This window comes from Condylura cristata, unplaced genomic scaffold (assembly GCF_000260355.1).
Source record: "Condylura cristata isolate star-nosed mole 26May11 unplaced genomic scaffold, ConCri1.0 scaffold00021, whole genome shotgun sequence".
Lineage (NCBI taxonomy): Eukaryota > Metazoa > Chordata > Mammalia > Eulipotyphla > Talpidae > Condylura > Condylura cristata.
In genome coordinates this window covers 1,757,586-1,783,087 of record NW_004567122.1, presented here as the reverse complement: position 1 = coordinate 1,783,087, position 25,502 = coordinate 1,757,586, and the positions used below count along the sequence as shown (strand labels likewise).

The window sequence follows — 25,502 nt, the reverse complement described above, 5'->3', positions numbered from 1 at the left end:
ATAAATAAATAAACCTTAAAAAAAAACTGTAGGAAGAATCTTAATATGAATTCATCAAGCTTTTCACGCCACTTGCCTCTGTGGCTGCCACCTGTGGCCATGACTGTGTTAAAGCAGAAGACACCGGGGACCGCTGGGCAGCGGGCACGTGTGCCTGACTGTGGACACCTGGAGTGTGGGTGTGCACGCTTGCGAGCTGGGCTTATAGCTGCAACAGTGGCGGCAGCAGGAGGGCTATGAGCTGACTACAGAGACTACGGAAGAGAGAATACACAGAGAAAGCCCAAGGAAGGAGCGGAAAGATTCAGGGTGAGGCTGGGAGGCGCTGTTGCCTGCCCGCCTGCCTGCCTGCCTGCCAACCTGTGGCAGGCCCAGGCCTGCCTCCCCTCTCCTGCCTGCTGTGCCTGTGCACTGATTTCTCTGAGACATGGCAACGCCTGAAAATCCCAGAGGGCTCCAGGGCTCTTTATCCAGCTGCACAAATGGATAGTGAACCTGCCCCGTGCCTGCTGGCACAATAACTCTGCACTTCTAAATTCTAACCTGATCACATGAAATTTTCAAGTGGAGGTGCGGTCCAGTACCAACAATTTGATATTGGCTCATATGTATTGTCTTGCTCAGTATGTGAACAAGGAAGACCTCAAGCTAGGTATGCAATAGTTACCGCAAACTCAGACTATATTCCTAATGAGACATTTTGTGTTTACCTGAGATGAATTAAGTCTGTTCTTAACAGCAAACAACCCAACTGCCTGACCTTTCAAAACTCAGTATTTCTTTTTATCGAGGAATATGTAGCAAAGAATGAAACAGAAGCCATTCCTCAATAGCTAACTCAAGAACAGAAATATCAGGTGAACTCAAACAACCGTATCTGAAATAAAGGAATGAATCAATTTTGTAAAGTTTCGGTGGGTCTATAAGTAAAAAGGCACAAAGTTCGTCGATAGAAACCAGTCACTGTAAATGGCAACCGGGAGCTCTGAGTGCCAATTTCACAGTGCAGTAAGCACAGTGTACCCAGCACCACCAAACCACTGGGGAGAAAATATCACCACCCGCCCCTACAATCCTGGAATTGGTCGGACTGCCGGCCAGGTCGGGAGAAGAGTTCGTCCACTTGGAGAGACCCACTCAGGAATCATTTTCCATCTGTTGGGTGTTTATGCTTTTAAATCAGATGTGTTCACTGACCTAGAAAGAGCAGCCAACTCCTAATGAACAGCGTGCGGTTTGGCTCAGAAATCTCTTAAAAAGCAGGTGGAGGACCTTAGTGAGTTAGGACATCACATCTGGGACTTGAGGCTGCCAGTCATGGGTAAGCCATTGCTTCAATCTGCCACTCACCTGGCCCCAGGAGTCAGGTGCCCACCCTGGTACTGACAGACTCAATCTGAGTCACTCATTAGGTGACAAAAATTATTCAGGGGAGGATGGCCTGTTTTCCATATGAGAGGTTCCTTTAGGGTAACACGTGAAATCTGGCCTCAGGGACTAAAGGCAAAGACACTGCCAATCTGACAACAAAGAAAAAGAGCGTGTTACTGTCTTACTCACAACCTCTGGGGAACTTCCTCCCCGACACTACCCTGTCCCACCCTAAATGAGTAAATGAGGTCTGCCAGTAAGGCACATGAGAGGCTCCAGAAATAGAAATTTCAAATTCAAGTAGATTTAATGGAGGGTGATAAGCCACAGATGCAGAGATGACTAAGGCACCCCAAGAGGTTAATGAATCCTTGACAAGTAACAGGTGGGACTTTCTCCATTCTCTTTTGGCTGTGTTTCTGCCCAGGGTACCTGCCCACAGTGCCAGCGCAGGAACTACCATGCCTGGTCAGGCAGCAGTCACTGCACTGAAATGCCAGATGGGTGTCATAATGGGAACATGGTGGCCCAGAAATCTGTGGAGGGCAAAGTGAAGGCAGGATGAAGCTGGCATCCTGAACATCACTGATGGTACAGTAGGCGGTGTAAAGGCCCTTTGGAAATCCACTCAGTGATAAGTATATCGGCAACAAAAAGGTTCATGTCCTTTGACTCATTTCTGGCAACAGTTGAAAACAGAGCAAGCCCTGCTCAGGATGCCCTCATGCTAGTGTAGGGTGGCAGCTGAGAGAAACTTTACATTCAACTGCAGATAATGAAGGAGGCATGAAATCTACTTGGTGAAATACCAGGCATGGCATCACTAAAAATTAGCAGTTTTACTAGAAGATGGTTGTATTGTTAAAAATGGTTTAATGTTTTTAAAAAGCAAACATTGCATTAAAGCAGCCAAACTCATCAATGTACAGTCATGTGGTCACTTAACAATGGGGCATTCTCAGCAACGCGTCCAAGGTCACTTTGTCCAAGATTGCAGGGATGGTGGGAGGGGATGGGGTCAGGCCTGACCAGGAGCACAACCATCACTGGCGCCACTGCCACAGTCCCTAGTCACTTCTGATTATGTTGATCACTGGACTTGGCTTCTCACTGGCAACACCAGCAGTGAGTTTTGTGGGCTTAGGGGCCACAACACACAAAACAAAACAAGGTAAAATTAAGTATGAGGACAGTGATGCTGTGAGGAGGTGCGCTGAACATGAGATGTAAGAAGCTGCTGTGGGTGTGAAACGCTGAAATGTTACAGGAAGGCTCAGACACCGCTAGGCTAGGACTCTGGGGACCCACTTTCCACATGCGCTCTGTCATGGACCCATGTCATCATGCAGAACAAGATGGCGATCTGACATTAAAATGACAGCTTCTACCTCACTGCCTGGTAAAGCAAAAGTATGAAAGGAAAACGTTTTAAGAACCAGTGAAAAGTATTTATAAAGCTAGAATATACTTTTGCTCATTACAGATTATGGCTTTCTAAAATAAAATCCTGCATTTATACTGAAATCATTTCTGTTCAGCAGAGAACATAGAATTTATTCCCTGCATACTTTTCTTTACTGTGCCTTTCCGAGTAACCTCCCCAGTGGACCTTCCTGCACGTTCCCAGCCCCCAAGTGCCCTTCTCTTAGTATCTGAAATGAAACCTGGAGCCTGGCGGCCTAGGGTGAGCTCTGTTATGTACACAGGAAGTGTACATGCTATAATGAGACTCTTTGCTAGCATTTTTGCCAATCTGTCTGATGCTTACTTGATTATTTGCCAGTCTAAAAGAACCTAGAGGGATATCAGCCTATTTCTTTTGTGTCCTGATAACAGATTAAAATAGACTTTGGCAATAAATGACATTAATAAATCCTTTTCAGTTTAAGAGTCTGCTCTAATTATAACCACACAAACTAAGGGTGGGGAAAGAGACCTAACGCACAAGGAGACCATCTGTGTGAGAATTACATGCCTCTGCTGGTCACGAGCAAGATCTTTATTTCTGAGGATGTACTCAGGTGAAGGATTTCCAGAACATGAGCAATTTTGAGGAGACATTCGATGATTGCCCACTTACCTCCAGTACAACAAAAGCACCTTCCACAGGTGGGAACTTACTTGGTATAATATGATCAAGGAGTCTTAACAAAATGGTGAAAAGAACATGCAACAAAATAGCTGAAATGTTAAAAGTAACCATATTCCAACAATGAAGGGCAGAAAAGAAAAGAAATTCATCTTGGAAAAGAAATTATCTTTAACATACGAGTTTTATATGCTAACTTTTATTTTTATCTTTCAAAAGTTTTATTTATTCATTATTACCAAAACTTGGAAGCAGCTACATGCTCTTCCTAGGCTATTATAAAATAAACACTGACACATCCAAGCAAAGAAATTGTTAATCAGTGGCAAAGATATGGGTTATCAAACCTATATGCTATTTTTATTTTTAACAAGTTTCCAATTTTAAGCTTCTTAAGCCAAGACTAACAGCTTAGGATTCTCATAATTCCCTGACCTAACTCACCCACCCTTAAACTCTAGGATTTAAAAATAATTTTCTGTAATAAGTATGGTGACTCAAGGTATGATGACTGAAATAAATTTTATTTGTTTGTTTTGTTTATTTAAAAAGATTTATTTATATATACAGAACTGGGGTACAGGCCAGAGGTACAGGGGCAGTGAGAGAATTCACCATAGTCAGAGTGGGGAGCAGAACAGGCAGACTGTGGCAATACACTGCTGAGGGGAGCAGCGGGCGGATCAGGAGAGGTCTGCTGCGCCACGTGGGTCACCTCCCTGGCTGGGGGGTCGAACTTGCGCTGCAGTGGCTGTGGATAGCTTCATTGTGCTGAGACTTTAACCCGTTGCACCACCAGTGAGGGCTGAAATAAATTTTATAACACCAACTACTATTCCAAAACATTTCCTCGGGCATGGGCAGACCCCATCCCCAACCTCTTCATCCCTTGCTAACAAATTCACAAATTTTATCAACTTTGCTGAGACCTAGCAGTGCCCGTCAATGTGCCTTCACACAAGAGACCTGCGGGAGGCTGTGCAGGCGACTGCGGCATGATGACCAGGCATGATAGATGTGGGCCAGCCTGGATGCAGCCGCTGGATGTGACTGCACAGCCTCTCTGTGAGTCTCAGATGTGCTCAATCGAAAGTCTGCCTCTGTTCTGCCAGATGTCTGAGGCTTGCCTCCCACATTTGCCCTCTGCACCATGAGATTCGCCTTAGGGGCCACATCCCTGGGTGGGATGTCAGGCCTTTACAGAAAATTGTAAAGGAGCTGAGAGGAAGGGTATTCATCCTCTCAGCCTTACCCTGGGGTCACCCAGGGCTGCCTCTTCTCCCACCTTCTGAAAGTAGACTGTTCCCCCTTCCTCTCCCTCTTCTTGTCCAGAAGGCCTGATGTGAAAACAGCCTGTGGTCCCTATCCCTTGGTCCAGCCCTGTCCACATGTCCATTCCTAGTCCACTGACCCTGCCTACAACTTTATCATTAACTGTCTATAAAAAGTTCCTTCTGATGATTCCAATTTGAATGTCATCTTCGCCTACTGGGAATATGACTCATATGACAACTTTGTAAACAGCATGATTAAGGGCTTTTATAAACAAAGAAAAGTATTTAAAAACATCTTTTTGGCTAGAACATAGTCTGATTAAGCAACAATGACCCGACTTACAGTGAACCATCTACATTAGATGAGAGCAGATGGGCAGGACTGGAAAGCAATCTTCTAAGTTATTTCCTGGTGATCTGATTTTCTCTTGGTTTTGTTGAAAAAAATTAAATGTCCACAAAGACCTGGACCTATTCAGTCAACAAAGCTGTTGCAAGGGCCTTGATCTCATCCAACCCCTCCCCCAAAAAACCATACAAATAATTTTTAATGTCTACTTTGTTAGGTGTGCATGTGCCACAAAACACCTGTTTTCTTCTCACAGGAAGTCCAACTAAAACCTTCATATAAAATCACCTACTTTTAAACTGCTCCCATGCATAATTGTATAAAATCTTTATTTGAAACATTATGTCATAAATTACTCATAATGTAAATCTATGCCATTTAAATAATGACTATTTTCTATATACGTTTGTCCTATGGGTAAGGACAACTTTTCAAAATTCTTCTGATAACTCAATCTTGAAAAACGACTGCTGCAAAGTCTGTGACTGCACAACTTTAGGGAAATTTCCTTGCTTCAGGTTCCTCTAATGTGACTTAGGCCTAATTAAATAAAAATAATGAATGGGGTACGGTGCTGAGGGGAGATGATTCAAAGCACAGGATAAAACACTTCATTGTGTAGTAGAGTTGATTTTAATCACAACTGTCTGCAACAGCACAGTGAATGCCAATTTAAACTGAAGTGAATAGTACTAATTAGTTTCTATTTGCAAAAAAATAAGGATCCACATCATTAGTTTTCCCTGTCTCTGGAATGTGATTATAAAGTTTTAGACTTTTAAAAAAACATCATAAAGTTTAACAGAATGAAGAGCGATTTAGGCTTGAAAACAAGTTATCCAGGTAGACAGTCCCAAGTGGCCAGGTAAGGCCAGCCAGGAGGTAGGCCCTGGAGGAAGGGCCTCTGCACCCAGCACCGCTGCCAACACAGGCTGCCTCTGCGCCCCTGGTGACAGAAGCCCGGAGAAGCTGCAGCCCGTGGTGAGATGCCCTTTGCACCTGTCCTCAGTAGAGGAGAGGTCTTCACTTGCACGGCAACGCTTCACTGCAGATGGCTTGTTTTCCACTCAAAGGCTTTTCTCTGCTCTCCACTGCTCTAGACAGCATCAATAGTATGATTTGTTCCATGTGAGCAGTGAAAACTCACCCATTAGTAGTATAAAATTTCTGTGCATTTTCATCCAAAGCAACCTTGTTCTGAAACCTTAAAGCCTGCAATGACTGGAACTCTGAAAAACTCACAGGTGAAGCCTTCACTGGAGTGAGTACCCACCTCTGCCCCAAGGAGTGGCGGTGCTGCCAGGACTCGGCAGGGCTGCAGCAGTGCTCCAGACTGCCAGCTCCGAAGGGGAGGCCTGAAGAAGGTGGGCCCACTCCAACCACATTGCAACATGAATGACGAGAACAGAATCCAGGTCTGGGACTAACTCAATCAAAAGTGAGTATTTCATTACTCACATAAATCCTGTTTCAACCTTTTGAAGCAACTGGTCTCTGAAATACATTAATCCTTAACAATATTCATTCTTGAATGGATAATGGAGTCAATAAATTCACAAACAGTCCTCAAGCACTGTGATACCTTTCCAACTTGCCTACTATACAGCATTATAATAAACGACACAGTGGAATTAAGAACAGAACCAATCTCCTTCACTCCCTGATAAATTCTCAATTTGATCATTTGTATATGGACCAAAAAGGAAAGAAAAAAGAAAAGAAAAAAAAACCCAAGTAATCCTTATATTCTACATTTAACCTAGTTGAACTAAGACTTCAGATTTATATACACACATAGCTACTTCCTATGTCAGATATCTTTGCTTTAAAAAGCAATGCTCCCAGAACCTACCCCTGACAAACTAGCCATTAAAACCTTTCATGGTGATCATTCATCATGGGTTCTACTCACAAAGTACTTAGAAACATAGTCTGTACGTAGGTTTCTGGAAGCCTAACCCTAGGGAACAGAACCAAGTGTTAGATAACACTGGAAATAACACAGTAACTATAACTCCAGGAAGAAAATAGACAACTTTTTCTTTAATAATACCTGCAGTTAAATTATACTTATAATACATATTTAAAGATGTATTTTCCTAGGAAGATAAGCTGGTATAGAGCAGGAAAAGAAGAAAACCATAAGAACCCCAGTGAGCCAACACTAGTGGGTTTAAAGAACCAAAGTTGTGACCTCTTGTCACAAGACTCCCTGCTAAACCAATTTAGACATTCATTTGTTTTGGCCTGTGCCTGGGACAACTGATCCAACATTGGTTGAAAACAAGCACCCTTCCTCCACAAAGTTGCTCTTACACTTTTGGGCAGGTTCTCTATTCAGTTCTATCGATCTACATATTTCTCTCTCCAATCATTACATATTAAGTCTTGACCTCAAATACAGCGATTTTCTTCTTTCTCAAACTGGTTTTTCCATATAAAATTTAAAATAAACTTGTCTAAATTTTACCTATAGGGATTCTGCTAAAAAAATGTATAAAACTTATAATTATGAGGATAATAAGACTAAGTGCTTCATATGAAAATTTAAAAAGTTAAAAAATTTTAAAAGGTTTAAATTAAAAAAGCGTTCAATGAAAGTAAATGTATCATTAAACCACTATAATAAAGGTGGGTGTGCTATGTGATTCCTTTTTACTTACTTAGAATTAACATTTCACATGCAAAATTATAGACCTTTCAAAATTTAGCATGGCAAAAGTAACAGTGAAAAATAAAGACATGTTTCCATTAGTTCTTTCCCTCCCTATATATGGCAGTTCCTCTGCAATAAAGATCATGGTATAATAAGTTACTTTTTATAAAATTAAAAAAAAAAACTTAATAGTTACTTATTAAAAACATGGGGAAATAAAATGGGAAAAGGGCTATAAATCTTGAATAGACACCACAGCTGCCTGGAAGGTATTTGCCAATCACAGGGATTGAGATTTTAACAGTGAGACAAAGAAGACAACTTAGCCCTTGACAGCTAGCATTTTGGAGAGACGGAATAACTACACCCGAAAGCTGAAAAACTGAAAAGTCATATTCTCCATGAAAAGATACATTAAAAAAAAAAAATTCCTTCCAAACAGCAAAAGAACAAGATAAAAGGTATTTATCTGTTTAAACCTCATCTCCTTATAGAACAATCTAGAGGAATCTCAAGCTAAAAAATTAATGCTAAGTAGTCTTTTAAGTTCCAGCACTTCAAGATGCCTGGCAAAAGCCAATACATATTCTTTCTAAAGGAATTTGCTATTAATTCTGGTCTCAGAAGATTCCCACACATTCAGGTAACTCAAAAATGAATTCAAATCAAAAATTACAAGGCCAACAGAGAAATAAGACACCAGGAGCCAAGACAACAGAAACAACAAAATTAAGACTTTTATGGACATTGGCTACTAGAAACAACTGTGGAGTATATACTAAATATGCTCTAAAGATAAATATTTAATATTTAAATAAATTATAGTAATGTAACTATTATAATATTAATACTATAAATAAATATGCTCTAAAGCAAGGAAAAGTTTATTATCAAAAACAAACCAACCAAGTATAATTTCTGGTAATGAAAGATAGAAGTTAACTAAAAACCCAAGAAAGCTATTTTTTTTTCCAAGCAATTGTGGAGAAATGATTATGAACTGGTTATTAGATGACCAAGAATTTTTTGCTGAATTTTTATTAGCTGTGATAATGGCTTGGTGAGTATTTAAGAAGTCAGTATTTTTAATATCTGTGCACTACAGTAGCACATGTATTCTGGGATTTATTTTGAAATATTTCAGCAAAGGGCAAAAAAAAGGACAGACAAAGGAAATGTAGAAAAATGTAGGCACTATTAAATCTGAGTGACATATACAGGCAAAATTTTTATGAGAAATCAGTGGACAGTATACAGTATAGTCAGGTAAAGCCAAAAATGGATCAGAAGAGAATACCCAGATTATGAGTAAAATTTAAAGGAGAGCAAAGACTCACCTTCTTTTGGGCTCACTGCTGCGGGAAGGTTATTCCAATCAAGGGTCCATGCAGGGCAAGGGTGGGGAGAGAACATCACTTCAATGCCTTTTTCCTAGAAAAGAAAATAGGCCCTTTCCAAATTAATGAATTAAGAAAAATCCTCTTGTGTTCTAGAATGTAAAATTTCTAGTTTAAATACTAGCGAAGAGGAACATAAAATCAGCAGACATTCCTCAAAATGTTTAGTTACATTTAAAGAAGTATAGTGTATTGAGGATGTGGCAGCACAGTTACTTTTTTCTTTGTATCTTGAGATAATAAAATATAATGCTATTCTTAAATCAGTACCTGAAACTACAGAGCAATCATAAGCTACCTGGAAATAGTGGGTATCAAAGAGAAAAGTCACTTGATTAAAAAGGATATCAATAATCCACACAGAGATAATACAAAATTGATGCTGCATATGAGCATCAAACTCTGACTTCATACCTCTGAAAACTGCCACAGTCTGGGAAGTGTACTTTCAGGACCAAAAAGCCCCATTCCAATTGACACCCAAAATGCTGCCCATCCCAGGCTTTCACAGATGCCCAATAAGAGAATTTCTCTGGTTTAACCAAATGTTTTCCATCAATTTCAAGAATGAGCACACCCCCATCCTCCAAAAATAATGTCAACATATGATTAAAAGTTGGTGTAGAATGCTCAACAACATTGTCAAATTGAATTTCTCAAAGAAAATTTTAATAAAAGCAATGCAAGTACCCTTAGCTTGGTCATCGTGGGCCTGGGTCCACCTATAAATGCTGGCTCATTCTGCTCCTCCACACCAGGGGCCTCAGTGGCACTTGGCTGCTGCTCCCTGGAGGTGGTCTGTGATTCCGGGAAATGGAGAAAGTGGATGCCACACTGTGAAGCTGCTCTTTTCACTCTTGGAACTTCCTGAACCCTCCGGTACCAAGCAACCAGCAGTGGAAATTCTACCAATTTTTCAGAAAGATTCTTGCAGATAATTACCTAGGCAGGGAAAGGACAAAGCACATTATTCTCTATTTCATTTTATTTACAGCAGCTCTACTGAGGTAACTACATACCACAGAGCTTGCATCTAGAATGAGTTTTAGTGCCTCTGTACAGTTGTATATCTACTGCTATCATGGAGTACTTGATAGTTGGGTTACACCGCAATGACACCCTTGTGACCATTTTCAATCAGCTCCCCTGGGAAGTTACAAACAACCACTCATCAAATTTCCTTGTTAGAACTTTGGCATTGCTAGAATTTCATGTAAACAGAGTCATGGGCTCTCCCTGGAGGTGCAATAGGTTAGTTCAATCCCAGCCAGGGAACTGACTCACATGGCCTGGCAGACCTCTCCTGACCCACCCGCTGCTCCCCTCAGCAGTGTACTTTGTCAGTCTGCCTGTTCTGCTCCCCACTCTGTCTCTGGTGAATCCTCTCACACACCACACCTCTGGCCTGTACCCCAGTTCTGTAAACATAAATAAATAAATCTTTTAGAAAAAAAAAAGTCATAAATGTGTCCATTTTATTCAACTAGCATTATACTTTTGCAAGTCATTGAGGTAGTTGCATTTATCAGTTGTTTGTTTCTTCGCATTATAAGGAAGGGCCTAGTGTAAGGCTTTCTCTCATTCAAATTAAAAAAAATTTGAAACCATTACTCCTAGTGCACTTTAGTATCTGTTGGGCTTCTCTCCAGCATCGTCACAAAACTTTAATTTCTTTAAAAATTAAGATGTTCTTTCTCTTTTGAGGCAATGAATGTTGTATCCGTAGAAAGAGTCACAATAACATAACCATATTATGACTTATGACTATGAACAGGTTAAGTAAAAAGGTCAAGTCATAGAAACTCTCTATCAATACTTTTAGCAATAACCACTACCAAAGCAAGAGCCAGTAAATTCTTTACAAGTTAGTAAATAATTTACACACTTATAGAAATTTTACTTTAACTGGACTGCTTAATAAGCACAAGTAATTGATAATAAGGCAGGGGTTAGGCAGAACTCTTTTTGTAATACTGCAATCACTTAAAATACGGCCATGCAAAAACGATTGAGTAAATGAAAAGAAAAATTTTAAAAAATGTATATTCAAAGAGTAATTCCTAAATTGGCATTTTTCTAACGGCTGCTTATGACTCATTTAGAGATTATGAAATTGACATGTTTTCCTTTAAAAATCCACATAGGATGCAGAGTAAGATTTCTTTGAAGAATCCATAAGTCTACTTTTATAAATAATTCCTCAATCACCTTATAAAATACACTATTTGTTGTGAGTGTAAAAAAAGTTAAAAAAATCATTGTCTAAATGGCACCCTGCAAACTTTAATTCTTAGAAAAATTCTTAATTGCCTGGAAAGAGATTATGTGCTAAGGGAACTGCACTTAACTCATGATAAATTAATCAAATAAGAAATGTTCTTATTCTTCCCCCTTCCATAACTCTCCTTTGGTAGTGATTTATTCTTATTTGTTAAATGCATATGGCATCTTTCCTTCCTTTGGAAAATAAGGTGTGATTAGGTAACTATAAATCATGTTTAAAAGAAATTGAGGAGTTTTACTCTGCATGACAGGTCATCCCATTTAATCAACATGCCAGGCTGCTCCACTAATATCCAAAGAGCTCAGGAGGTACTGAACCACATTCATTACTCTCAAGAAGATATATATAAGGAAGTAGCTAATGAAAAATGTGTGCGGGGAAAATTAAATTTGCTCCTGAGAAATTACCTTTTTTTTTTTTTAGCCTAGCTGATAAGATCAAAACTACTATAAACATCAGTTACTTTGGGACAAGAAAATAAGAGAATTTATTCTTAAAACAATGGTGGAAAAAATATCTGTTACCAAGAGCACAAAAATGAAACTCCAGTAGCTTTATAATTAACTGTAACAAGGATCTGAATGGTCTGAATAAAAATGGAACTTGGGGGGTGAGCTCATAAGCAATGTGCATTCAACCTGGTTCCTTATTAATCTATCCCTAAACTTGCCAGAAAAAGGGGCTGGTCAGGCCACCTGGGATCACAGTAAAAACTAATACCCACTGGAGAAGGTAGCCCAGAGCTGGTGCAGACACACAATCAGCGCTCTAGGTACCATTGTTTGTGTGTCTAACTTTGTTCTTCGTTCTGTGTAGAAGAACTGGACTTTTTCCCCAAATCCTCTAATTTTGACCTCTGATATTTCAAACCTCAACTTAGTAAAGCTGACTGCTCTTTTATATTTCTGGCCTTAATCCTATATCACAACACTCCATTCCTAGGGCGAGCTCTAGTTTGTGATCTTGGTTCCTGGCCATGGACTTGACTGGCCTTAAAGTGCGTGAGTACACGCATAATGGCTCGGCCTTGTAGGCACCGGCTGAACTAAAACAACTGCTTCACAGCCTGAGATGACTTAAAAGAGGGTAAAGTAAACAGCACATAAATAACACCAAGACTTTGGCAAAGAAATATTAATTCCTAAAAGAAAATGTGCAGATCCAGGGAAACAAACAAAAAAATATTTTGAGAATGAGTTTATATACACATGTCAAAAGAGAAGAATTTAATCACAGGAGCACATGTAACAAAACGGCTGACTACACAAATTTCCCCCTATTAAACTCAGATGAAAACAAAGTTCCTTGGTAAGCATTACTAAATTTACTCAGTAGCTGCCAGGCAGGTGTTCTTCCTGGTGAGATGGGGAATTCCCTACAATGAGGAATATGTCAGCTCCAGTTAACCCTAACCAGTTATCTAGTATTTAATAGCTATAGTTATACTGCAAATATTACAGATGTCTGGATAATGATCTACAAACACTCTCATTAAGTGAATCCAATTTTTTATTTTTGGCTGAGTTTTGAGCCAGACTCTGTTTTCTCTATCAACTGTCGCATTTAACCTTATTTAAATGTATATTATTTACTTACTTCTATATTTCTTTTTCCTTTTTTTTTTTTAAGATTTATTTACTTATGCATTCAGAACAGGGGTACAGGCAAGAGGTGCAGGGGTGGTGAGAGGATTCACCAGAGACAGAGTGGGGAGCAAAACAGGCCAACTGATGAAGTACACTGCTGAGGGGAGCAGTGGGTGGGTCAGGAGAGGTCTGCCACACCATGTGGCAGGGATCGATCTCATGCTGAAGTGGCTTTAGCTTCTTAGTGCTGTGCCTTAACCCACTGCACCATCAGGGAGGGCCCAACTTCTATATTTCTATCTTCCCCTAGCATATATTAACTCCGTGAGGGCTTATCTGTTTGTCACTGGATTTATTATACTTGCCACATTGTCTGGGATACATAGTAGGGTTTCAATGAATTAATGGATGTGCCACTTTGATACAGACCTTACGCAAGAAGAAACAATTTTCCAAGAAGATGACACATTTCCTGATATGTACCAAATCATAACTCCAATGGCTAAAGTTGGTAATAAAGGGGAAGATGAGGGATTTAACACTTGGGAGTCATTTGACTAAGGGAAATAAAACCATGCTTTCTTATACTCACTATGACTATGAATGTCCGACACTTCAAATACTGGGATCTCAACAGCCCCTAATTCTCTCCTTTACATCCTTTAGATGTGAAGCTATTTTGGTTTCTAGTCTTATTTTGTTCCCTTTTTCAAGAAAAGAGAATTTTTTTTCTTTTTTTAAAAAATAATGTAATAGTTTATTTTTTCATCATTTTGTGCCTTTTTCCATCTCAGTTGTAATCCCCATGGGCTTCCCATCACCAAATCACCCATGTGCCATCACCACAGGTCAGTGCACTCTCCCCCACCGCACCCCGATTTTTTATCCCATTCCTCACTCCACCTCCAAAAAATGTCTCTGTTTTTCATTATTATTATTATTTTCTCCCTTGGTCCTTTATACTCCTGCTATGAGTGAAACCATTCGGTATTTTTCCTTTTCAAGAAAAGAGAAATTTTTAAAGAAAATTCCAACAGACTAATACCACTTAACATACTGAGGCACCAATTTCCAAATATTTACGTTTTCGCTAGACATTTTCTCTCATCTCTCAGTATACACACCTAAGTGTCGGAGATATGTAAGAGTGAAATCTGGTATCTCATTCCTTAGTAGGGAAAAGGGTGAAATGCTTCAAAGCAAGAAAAGTGCAGCTCTTGAAAGCCAATTGGAAGGCAGAACAGATGAAGAGCTTTCCATGTCCAATGCAATATTATTTTCATCTGGTTCCTTTTCCTCCACAGTGTGGAGGGTGAGGGAGGAAGAGATTCATAGAGATAAATGTAGATACCAATTAATATTTATCTGTACCTTTGTCTCCCCATGCCCAATCAGCAAAGAAAACTTTCCAGGGAGTCCATGAGAAGAGAGAACCAACAGAAGAGGATAAGAAATTTCTGATAATACTCTGATAATAACTTTACCTAGCATAATTACATTACTCTTTAACAGACTATTTTCAAATCAATAGTTGACTGATTTTTTTAGTGTTTTAATCCCAGAACCTCTAATATTAGAAGGTAATCACAACAGCACTTTGAAATTAGAAATAGTAACAATTGCTAACATTTTAGCAACTCAAAATTAGAAGTCATAATGACTAACTTTGAGAACTTCCTACGTACCACTGTTCTCCCACACTTCACACAAATGAACCTGTTAGATAGGAACTATTAACTCTATTTGAAAGAGGAGAAAATTGAGGCAACATAAATAGTTTGCCCAAAGTATAATAAATGAAATGGACTTGGGATTCAAAGCTAGTTAGCTTCCCAGACAAACTTAGAATAGCACTGCGACTTCAAGAAACCTTACCAGGAACTGATGGATACAGGGCAGGAGCACAATGTCTGACAGAGTGAAGTAGAGGCCTTCTGCAAACACGTGCTCCAGGGGTGGAAGGGCAGCGGCGCTGGCCTTTCTGATGTGGGCTGGCTCCTTGCTTGCAGCAGCTGTCCCCTCCTGCACGGTGAGCTTAGAGAAGGCCATCTGCAGCTCCAGGTTCTGGGATGACGAGTCCACTGCATGCCAAGTTTCCTGTTTTGGGGACTCACTCTTTGTTTTTCCTTTAAGCAGGGAAGGCCCCACTCCTGAAGCCTTCTGTTGCTTCAGCTTTTGCCGACGGAGCTTGTCATCATTATGGACTCTGACAGGCTCACCAAGCTTATTCTCCAGCAGCATTATTTCTGCAGGAATGGCTGGGTGCTGGCCAGAAGAGTCTTTGAGAAAATTCTCAATAGCTGAAGGGATGGTGAGTTCACATAACCTGGTCCACTGACTCACCTATGAAACAAAACAAACCAAGAAATGAAAGGATGCTTGACCTACAGTCTAGTTTGCAGAAAAAAATAACTTCCTGTTGAAAACTAAGACTGGTGTCGAGGGCTTACGGCTAGAGATGTGTGAGCTAGGCTTTTCTGCTCCATCACCACTATAGTACTTCAGAAATTCCATCAAACAATGGAGGGCTAGGTTATACTGCTAGAGCCAAACACAATCTTCCTGTATCTCCTTCCTGAATACATCAGCTATCCTTGAAAAAGGGTAGCTCCAAACCTTGAAAGTACGGCACCCTCAAAAAAGCAGTTTACAAAAGCACTGCAATTTGACTGTTCACCTGTACCCACTCCTTTTGAAAGCCTTCAATCTAGCTTACACAAAAGATAAAGAAGTAGTTCACTACAAATTATGTCTCCATACCTCAGAATTCAATCTTAAGTTCTTATGTTTCACTATTAAACTGACATACTGGCACATGTGAATGACTGCTTTAGCTACTTCATCACTTACTGAGATTTTTTTAAGGAAGTGAAATTTTAGTTTCCAACAAAGAAGTCAAACATTCAGGTGAATGTGTTATTACTTTATGAATTTAAGGAACAGAAAAGAGACACGGTACTTACTTCAGCACAGGCTTTCAGACAAGTCTTCTTAAAACCCAGAAGTTCCACGATTTCCTTCCTTGAGGGGTCTGCTTCATATGATTTTTGGATGATGTGTCTTAATATAACAGCAAGCCCTGCTCTACAAAAATTGTCCGGTCTTTCTACCACTGCTGGTAAACAGCAGCTCTGGACTATTGGTGGGAGCTCTTGCCTTGAAATAATCTGTATTTCCACATCTTGGGACAATACATTTTTAAGCAGTGAAATATCTGTGTTTTCCCTGGTGAGGACTAGACAAACTTTAAAGATTTTGCATTCACAGTATGATAACAAAAATAAAGTCACAGACGTATGAAGAGGAAAAATGCATCCTTCAATTTGATGCGAAAAATCCAAATACAGATATTCTTCTGCCATATTTTTCTTAGTGCTTTTCATTTCCTTCTTTCATTGGGCCACCTGAAATACAGTGAAGTGAACCTTAGAACTTAGAATATTCTATTAGTAACTTAGAAGCTAGAATAATGGATGAAGATTTTAAAAATCTGTTCCAAAAGTCAGCAAGGATCTGTTCTTGGACTGCATAAATGATTCTAAAATAAAGATTTCTACCATATTCAATTAATGAGTCATTAATTGCTCCTTAAAATAAGAATATCTCATTGCTTTGCAGCAGTTTTCTTAAGCAGGTACTTTTGGGTATCACTACAATTGAAAACAAGGAAAATATGAGAAATACCTAACCCAAGAATGCTGAGAGTTCTGGGAAGTTTAGCAAAGCTAGTCCTTCCACATTCCTTCTGCAGTATGACCCTACAATGATAACTGGGAGGATGTATTCATTCATTTCCTCATGAGAAACAGATTATCCTGAAGTAAGTGAATTTTGACAGTGCAGAGCTGTTACATCCTGAGCCACAATAGAAAAATGGTTTAATTCTCCATAACACTGACATTGAGGGCTGAGCCAATTCAAAGTTAACAAGTCCGAAATTATGTTCCTTATCCTCCTCTTCCCCACAAACTGGCTCCTCATAAGCCATGCCCATCTTGGTGAATGAAACATTTTTCTAGCTTTACAGGCCAAAACATAGGGAGTCATTCTTAGCTACTCTTTTCCTTCACACCCCTATAGCCAAACCATTAAACATATTGGTTCTGACTTCAAGGCAAATCTAGAACCTAAGCATTCACACCATCTCCATGGCTTCTGGACCGATCCCAGGAACCACCCTCTGCTGAGGTATGCCAGGCGCCTCCTAAGTGCACTGCCATCGCTGTCAGTTTGTTCTTAGCAGAGCAGCCAGTCTTCCTACCCTACTAAGAGAAAAGGCAGGGCCTCCACACTGACCTTATCCTCTCTTTATGCCCATCTCATCAACTGACATGGCTCACTCTTCCAGCCAAAAGATCTTGCTATTCTTCTAAAACACCAGGCACCTTCCTACTCTGAGGCCTTGGCACTTTGTTGCCAGTGCCTGGAACACTCCTTCACCTTCTTCAAGGATTTACTCAAATATCAACCTTCCACGTCTCTTGTATTTCAACTGCAAACTTAACCCCACACTACCTGGAAAAAGCTTTTCCATACCCTTTCATGAATAGCACTAATCATTACTGTAACACACTACACAGTTGTCTTGTCTCCCCATCTAGAATGTTCCATGAGTAGAAATTATGTTCTGTTCATTGCTGAGCCTAAATCAGATCCAGCATCCTTGAGTAAATGTGTAGATGAATATACACATTGGTCATTTTAAAGATGCAAATATATGTATATAAATTGAAGGTCAAACTATTGATGAGTTTTTTGAGTAATAGTCCTTAAGACTTTTCAATTCTCATGAGTTTTGGTTTGATTCATACATTTCCTGCGTCTGAAATTGCCTAGTTTAATCTGTAAATCACATTTCCACAATTGTCACTAGATGGCACTCTTTAAAAGCATTCACCATGGAAACATAATAGGAAAATGGAGTTTCATTTGAAAAAATATTTTGTCTTTTAAAGGCTATCAGAGTACATTTGCAATTTAAAGTACACAAGCAATTCTTTAAGTATATCTGAAATATTAGTGTACCCTGAATTTAAAAAACCTTCCAAGTACTAAATGTCTTAGTGTTCTATATTCCTTATTCTTTTTTAATTTACATTTTTGATTTACACAAATGACTTTAACACATTATGGTTTCTTCAAGCAAAACCATTATATATATCCAACAATAAAGATACATGAATTGGAAAGAAATAGGTAATAGCTGAATTTTAAAGTAACTCTCTTAAGAAACTGTTTTTTCAAGATGCAGCACTACATGGAAAATTCTGAGATTTGGGGTCCAAGCCTGGTTCTTCCAATTAATGATCCTGTTAGAAGTAGAAAATTATTCAACCTAAGGATCCACTTCCCAATGCCTTCTTTATTTCGTAGCGCTAGAAACAGATGTTTTATTTTAGTTTGATTTCCATTAAAACATGTAGATGGTAATAAGTATCACAGAAGAATCTGGGGTGGAAAATAGCCTTTCTCCTGTCCTTTTCCCTTATACGAACCCTGCTCACCCTTCTTAGTTGTATTATTATTATTTTTTAATCTTTAAGCTTCTTGACATTTTTGTTAAAGGGTTAACCATCTAGTATGACAAATGAAAATAGTAATATAATGTCTTAGAAAACCTAATATTTGTTAATATAAATAATTAGTGTTAGTTTTTACCAAAACGTAACAGATCTAAGCATTTTTTTTATACTACTTTAAAAGATTACCTAAAGGAAAGCTTTTCATGTCATTTAAAAGAACATTTTTATGCACGGAATTTGTTTTCTACATAAGCTTAAACACTTTTGTTTAATTATTTTTTGGCTTTTTTTTTTTTGGCACAGAGGTGATTTTAAAACAAAATATAAAGGCTATTTATTAAAACTCACAGGCAAAAGAACCAACCACATTTTCTAAGAAATTGATAGTCTATGCAAGGAAGTTGCCCCTGTAACCTACTGCTGATTAATTTACCAATCCCCTCGAAGATCCCCTAAAATGTTTCAAGAAGTAGATTCGGAAGAAAAAAAAAAAAAAAAAAAGCATGGCTGATTTCCTCATTTGCCCAGCAGTTGGGAGATAGTATTAATGACACTAGTTCTGCAAACACTTAAAAAAATAATAATAATAATGTCATGGTATACATGACATTATTACACACGAAATACACATGAAAATTAGAATACATGTGTATTTGCCACTCTCGAAGCAATTTTGAGTATAGGTTTTTACATATTCTGTGAACTCTTCTCCCTGTGAGCACTTAATAAATACTAAATGCCAACAAAACAGAAAATAATAATCTGCCTATGAAGATATCTAAAAATTAATGAGAAGCCTCAGAGAAAATGCAAAACACTGTTGATTTTTAACATGTTTTCTTGAAATATACATGTTGGTGCTTTTCCTGGGAGATTAAAAATGTTTCTTAATGATTTTGGAGTTAAAAAAATCCTCACTGGGCAAATCCCCCCCCCCATTAATTACTAATGTAATTTCTAAAATCAATAGTATAAGTAAATCTATACAAATTGAGTATTTTATACTGAGCTTCTATTTTTATTTAATAATTTTTTAAATTATGATAATACTCATTTATAGGATCTCAGCTGTGTTCAATTTTTCAAGATTAGGACATAATTTTTGCTTAAAGTTTGCAAACGCCAGAGGAAGAGAAATCCCTTTTTTTCTTATTTCTATCTAGAGGATTCGTTAGCTCATTGATTTTGTGTGATGAGCCTTAGAGAGGAAGGTACTGCAGAATCATTTTCTGGGTCTCCATGGCTACTAGGGCAAAGCTCTTGTCACTCCATATTTCATTCCTCTGAGCACAGAAGTCCGTGTCATTTGCTCTTTCTTAGCTTTGACAGGTGCCGCACTGCACCTACTCCACAGAGACAGTGCGAGAAGGAGACAGACCACAAACTCCAAGAGCTGACCATAATTAAAGACAGACCACAAACTCCAAGAGCTGACCATAATTAAAGCAGCACTTTCTTAGATGTATCAGTTTGGTTGAAAACATAGCAGAGGGAATCAACAAGTAAATAAAATTCAAGCTCCTTTCTCATTAGTTGGGAATATTCAAAGTTATTTTCACATTTAAATGGCTGAAGCCACAGGTTTAGTATTTCAATCATTTATACCCTTTTCTATATTCTCAGTCTAACTAATATAACTGGGTGTTGATAAATTGAAACATATCACATATAAAAAGGGAAATGTGTTTTAAAGGTGATTTTTGCTGTCTAAAACCACTTTACTATTTCATGTGCCTATATTTATATCTATTTCTATATCTACATATAAAGAGTGGGAGAAGAAAAAACATGTAAACATAATGAAAATAATTATACTTCTGCAGAAGCTAGAAAACAATAGAAACTTCTAAACCCAAAATTCTAAGATGGATGTGTGGTAACTAAATACTATACAGATAAATAGTTTTATATTATACAATAAAGACCAAATAAAAAAGTATACACTGTGCCTAGAATCACAAAAACTTAATGTTAAATGAACAGAAAGTTAAAATCTTAAATATTACATACATTTGATTGTCCACCAGATGTGTGCTAAACATACAATTTTTATACATATAATCCACAGAATGCATAACAGTACATATTATTACTACCACATGGATATATAGCAATCCAAAAACATTAATCCAATCTATAAAAATATCTTATTTGAAAATATTCAGGAATAGCTATTTTTTTTCTAAAGCAAATAGCTATTTTATAACCTTCAGATTTCATATATTGGAGTATATTGAATTTTTTTGCAGTAACAACTTCACCAAAGTGAAACTCATCAGAATTATGTTATTCTAAGCAACTGTGCTGGCCTCAGCAATTCTTGATAAAAACCCTGGTGCTAAGGGCCGGTTATTTGACAATTTTCAGCACTGGATTACATTTTTTTACGGTTCCTCCTCGGGTTCTTTCACTGAGTCCCCCTCAACCTCTCAGCGACATGTGGTTGGTGCTTACCCTTTCCTCAGTCTACACTCTTCACTGATGGCTTTTACACTTGTGTCACGTCACACAGGAAACACATTTAATGAAGCAAGACAATAATCATGAGTGAACCTGAAATAAAATCATGAAAAATATACCACTGATTGGTATATATTTGATATTTTAAAATCTGGATTGCTTCTTCATGCTTTTCTTTCTCTCTTTTTAAATACTGACCAGAACTCACAAACTAGACCTCACAGCCTGTCGTGGATGACAATTCACCATGAAGCAGCACTATTAAAGGAGATCCTTGCCACAGCTTTAAACACTGCACTCCTACCTGATCCCAGCCACATCTTTCCCCTGAACCTCACACTGGACATCTGCACTTGGGCATCTTTCTGAACCTGTTCTTCATCCCTTAGCAGTCTGCTTGTGGGTAAAATAGCAACACCAGATTCCCCAGGGCAAAAGCCCTGAAGTCTCACTCACATGTTTCTCTCTCGCATACCCTACTATTTCTATCCTTGAAATATGTGCTAAATCCAATATATTGGCACCTCTACGTCTATCACCTTAATCTAAGTCATCACCAGCTTTTACAAACTCTACTGCAAGCATCTATTATCCTCCTCCACTCTATACACAGGCTTACTCTCCAACTGTAGTAAAGTGGTCCTTAAAAAAAAAAAAATCAGAGTATATCATCTGCTCCTAATCCCCCAATGATTCTCACACATACTTAAAATAAAATCTGAATTTCCACTGTGGCTTCAGGCCCTGGTGAGACTCATCTTTTCTAACTGGAGCTACCCCTCCTCCTTCCTCTTACTCAATCCTCTTCTGCCAGTTCTCCTGCTTTCTCAGAGACGCCAAGAACACCACTAGAGAGACCTTGCACATGCTGCTGCCTACACCTACCTTACTCTTCTCCAAGTTGTTCACATGGCTTCTCATTCATCTTATTGGGGCCTCTGAATACTAGCTGAACAACCTCTACAGACTACCTGAATTTTCAAAAATACTCTCTAGGATTTCATCCTGCTTTCCTTTACTTTCTAAAATGTACTGCTTGACATTGTTATCATTAATGGTCAATAGTACTTGCATTTTAGTGCAAGGGATGAATGCAATCAATCAACAAAAATACCAGGAATCATTAATGAGAGCACTAGCGAGACTTTTAGTCTTGGTACAGCATGAGCCTCATTCTTCCTGGCACTATTCTCTCCATTCCGAATGAATAAAACAATTTTAGTAGCCAACTACATATAAATCAAAATGAAGAAACAAGATCACCCAGTGAACTGAACAGACAAAACAACTAGAATTCAGACCATTAACTCACACCCTGCAAATCAACTCAAAATGCATAAAAGATTTGGGCATAAGACCTGAAACCATAAAATATATATATATATGAAAATATAGCTAAAACACTACGAGACATACACCTCAATAACATCTTTAAAGACTCATCAACCAAAGCAAAGAAAATGAAGAAAAAGATAAACAAAAAGGGACTACATCAAACTGAAAATCTTGTGTACAGCAGAAGAGACATTAACCAAGACAAAGAGACACACTACTGACTGGGAAAAAAATCTCTGCACTCCATACAACAGATAAGGGACTGATCACAAAGATACACAAAGAGCTCACTTGAACCAACAAAAACAAAACAAACAACCCAGTCAAGAAATGGGCATAACTTAAAAGACACTTCTCCAAAGAGGAATTGTAAATGGCCAACAGACATATGAAAAAATGTTCAGCATCCCTCATAATCAGGGAAATGCAAATCAAAACCACCAGTAAGAATGGCACCTATTAAAAACAGGCGACAACAAGCTTTGGCCACGATGTGGAGAACAAGGAACTCTCCTGCACTGCTGGGGGATGCAAACTGGTGCAGCCACTACGGAAAGCTGTGTGGAGGCTCCTCAAGCTGCTAAACATGGCGCTGCCATATGACCCAGTGACCCCACTCCTAGGGATCTACCCAAAGGGCACAAAAGCATTAATTCCTGCACCCCCGTGTTTACTGCAGCACTAGTTACAATAAGTAAGCTATGGAAACAACCCAAATGCCCAAAAAGAGATGACAGGATCTGGAAGGTGAGGTCTATATATGCCGTGGACTATTACTCAGCAATCTATACAGATAAACTCATGCCATATACTCGTTTTGAAGTCAACTAACAGTTCATGTACTGTTTTTATGTTGAGTAACAATATAAGACTTTTTTCTAAATTATTGGCTTCTAAATTTACAAAAGGGGCCCTCCCTGGTGGCGCAGCGGGTTAAAGCACAGCACAAAGAAGCTTAAGCCACTTCCTCATGAGTTCGATCCCTGCCTGCCCTGAAGGTGACCACATGGCGTGGCAGACCTCTCCTGAACCGCCCCCTGCTCCCCTCAGCAGTGTACTTCCTCGATCTGCCAGTTCTGCTCCCTGCTCTGTCTCTGGTGAATCCTCTCACCCTCTGCATCTCTGGCCTATACCCCAGTTCTGTACGAATAAATAAATCTTAAAAAAAAAAAAATTTACAAAAGGGGAACAATATTAACAGTATTGGTTATTTATTGTGCTGTAAGAACCAAATACGCCTAACACTTTAGCAAGCCCGTAAATAAAAGCTGTTGCTATTCACTTCTAATTTATCTCAAATTCTTTATTGATATTGTTAAAATATACAAATATTGATGGATAAGGCCCAAATTATGCTGTATATTTCCAAACTTCTGAGGAAATGTAAGGAATTCTGGTTGAATTGAAAAGAAGTTGCCCCTCTAATATTATTTAAAGTATCTGTTACTGAGGATCATAGCCAGGGAATCATAAAATGGCAGTGAATAAAAATGATGGTATACCTGGTATACCTTCATATTAACTGTTTATGCTGTACAAAAATGGTTTGACCAGTTTGCACACAGGAATAAAATGGGTATAAAAATTTTAAACCCACTTAGAATACCTTACTAAGGCAAGTATTTAACATGAATATCAGAATTTTATTTTATACATTTCACAAAATAATAATTAGTTACAAATCTCACCCTATTTTCTTACTAAAATTTATATATTTTAAAAAGTTGGCCCCTATAATTAGAGAGCAGCTATAAAACCTTAAATATTATTATTTTATTTATTTATATATTTTAAAAGATTTATTTTGTTTATGAGTAGAAGAGCTGGGGTGCTAGGCCAGAGATGTGGGGATGGGGGGCAGCGGGGGTGAGGAGAGTATGGGGATTCACCAGAGACAGTGTGGGGAACAAAACAGGTGTATCCACTGAAATAGCAGATCCTGAGGGGAGCAGCAGGCAAGACAGCAGAGGTCTGCTGTGCCCCGCGGGTCAGCTCTGGCCGGGTGGAACTCGTGCTGCAGGGCTGCCGATAGCTTCATAGGGCTGAGACCCCTGTGCACCATCAGGGAGGCCCAGCCTTAAATATCAGAGGCTATAAAAGGAGAAAAGAAGTGAGTTGCTTCAGCGTTCACTCCTGTGTAGGATACATTTTCAGAGGGCAAAATCCAGCAACTGAAGTGAGATATTTATTTTCTCATCTGAACACGAAGCTGAGACAATGTTTAGAAATAAAAGTCTTACCACAGCCTAAGCCATAAAAGTGTGTCATGTCTCACTGGAGAACCAGGGAGTCATCCGCTGCCACAGAATCCCACTGCTGGCAACTAGCCTGCCCTGGTGACTAACGGTGATCCACAGTACCAAATGCTGGCGCCATCAGCACATCTGCACAGCCCAGAGTAGCTGGGCGGTGATGATCTAGATGTTTCAGCCTTAGCAACACTGGGCAAGCGACTGTGACTATCGGGAGCAAAAACAATGGACACTGCCGAGGTCAGTGGACTATGCTGGGAAGGGAAGCTGCTGTGGGCAAGGTCATCTGGATACTCCGCGTTTGTTCCTATTTTAAATCACAGCTGATAGCGAAGCTACAAGCAACAGGTTTTCCAACACTGACTGGTCCTCTCCTGAGTTCAAGTTTGAGCTTGGCTGAAAGCAGTGGCTCGAACAGAAACGGCAGAAACACGCCAGCTGATAACCAACTCGAATCTTTCTGGCTGTCCTGGCTTTATTTCCGAAGCGAGGCTCTTAAAATGACGTCGAGTACAGCCCCAACCACCAGGCAAGTGCGGAGCACGCCCCAGGCCGCCGGCAAGGCCAAACCAACTGAGGCTGACATTTGCTTCAAGCTGGCAGCGCCTCACGCACCTGTCTGACAACCTCCCTGCAGGATACTGGAGGGGCCCTGCGCGCAGGTTCGCGCTCCAGGGCATCTGCATCCTGGAGAGACGCTTGTCTGCAGACAAGCGCAGGAGAGGGAGCAGCACTCCCCAGCATCAGCAACTCAGCGCCAGGGGGGTTGGCCACCGCGGGCACTTGCCCACATTCCAGCGGCTGTGATGCCCAATGACATCACGACAGGGTGGTGTCTGACTTCAAGAATAAAGGGGCGGGCGGGGGTGGGGGGGGAAGGCGGAGTCACCTCATCCCCAAATACTACAGGGCCAGTATTTTTTTTTT

At 39.4% G+C, this 25,502-nt stretch overlaps 1 protein-coding gene across 1 annotated transcript in view; it reads right to left on the bottom strand.

Annotated features, from left to right (window-relative positions):
- The window catches only part of GSTCD (glutathione S-transferase, C-terminal domain containing), a 65,417-nt gene extending 49,028 nt beyond the window's left edge, over window positions 1–16,389 (bottom strand). Inside the window, exons 1-4 of the mRNA XM_012727729.1 lie at window positions 15,970–16,389; window positions 14,882–15,349; window positions 9,827–10,078; window positions 9,077–9,170 (exon numbers count right to left, since the gene is read on the bottom strand). Of these exons, the coding sequence (XP_012583183.1) occupies window positions 9,077–9,170; window positions 9,827–10,078; window positions 14,882–15,349; window positions 15,970–16,389 (1,234 nt within the window). The remainder of the gene's footprint in view (window positions 1–9,076; window positions 9,171–9,826; window positions 10,079–14,881; window positions 15,350–15,969) is intronic.
- Window positions 16,390–25,502: the final 9,113 nt, after the last annotated feature.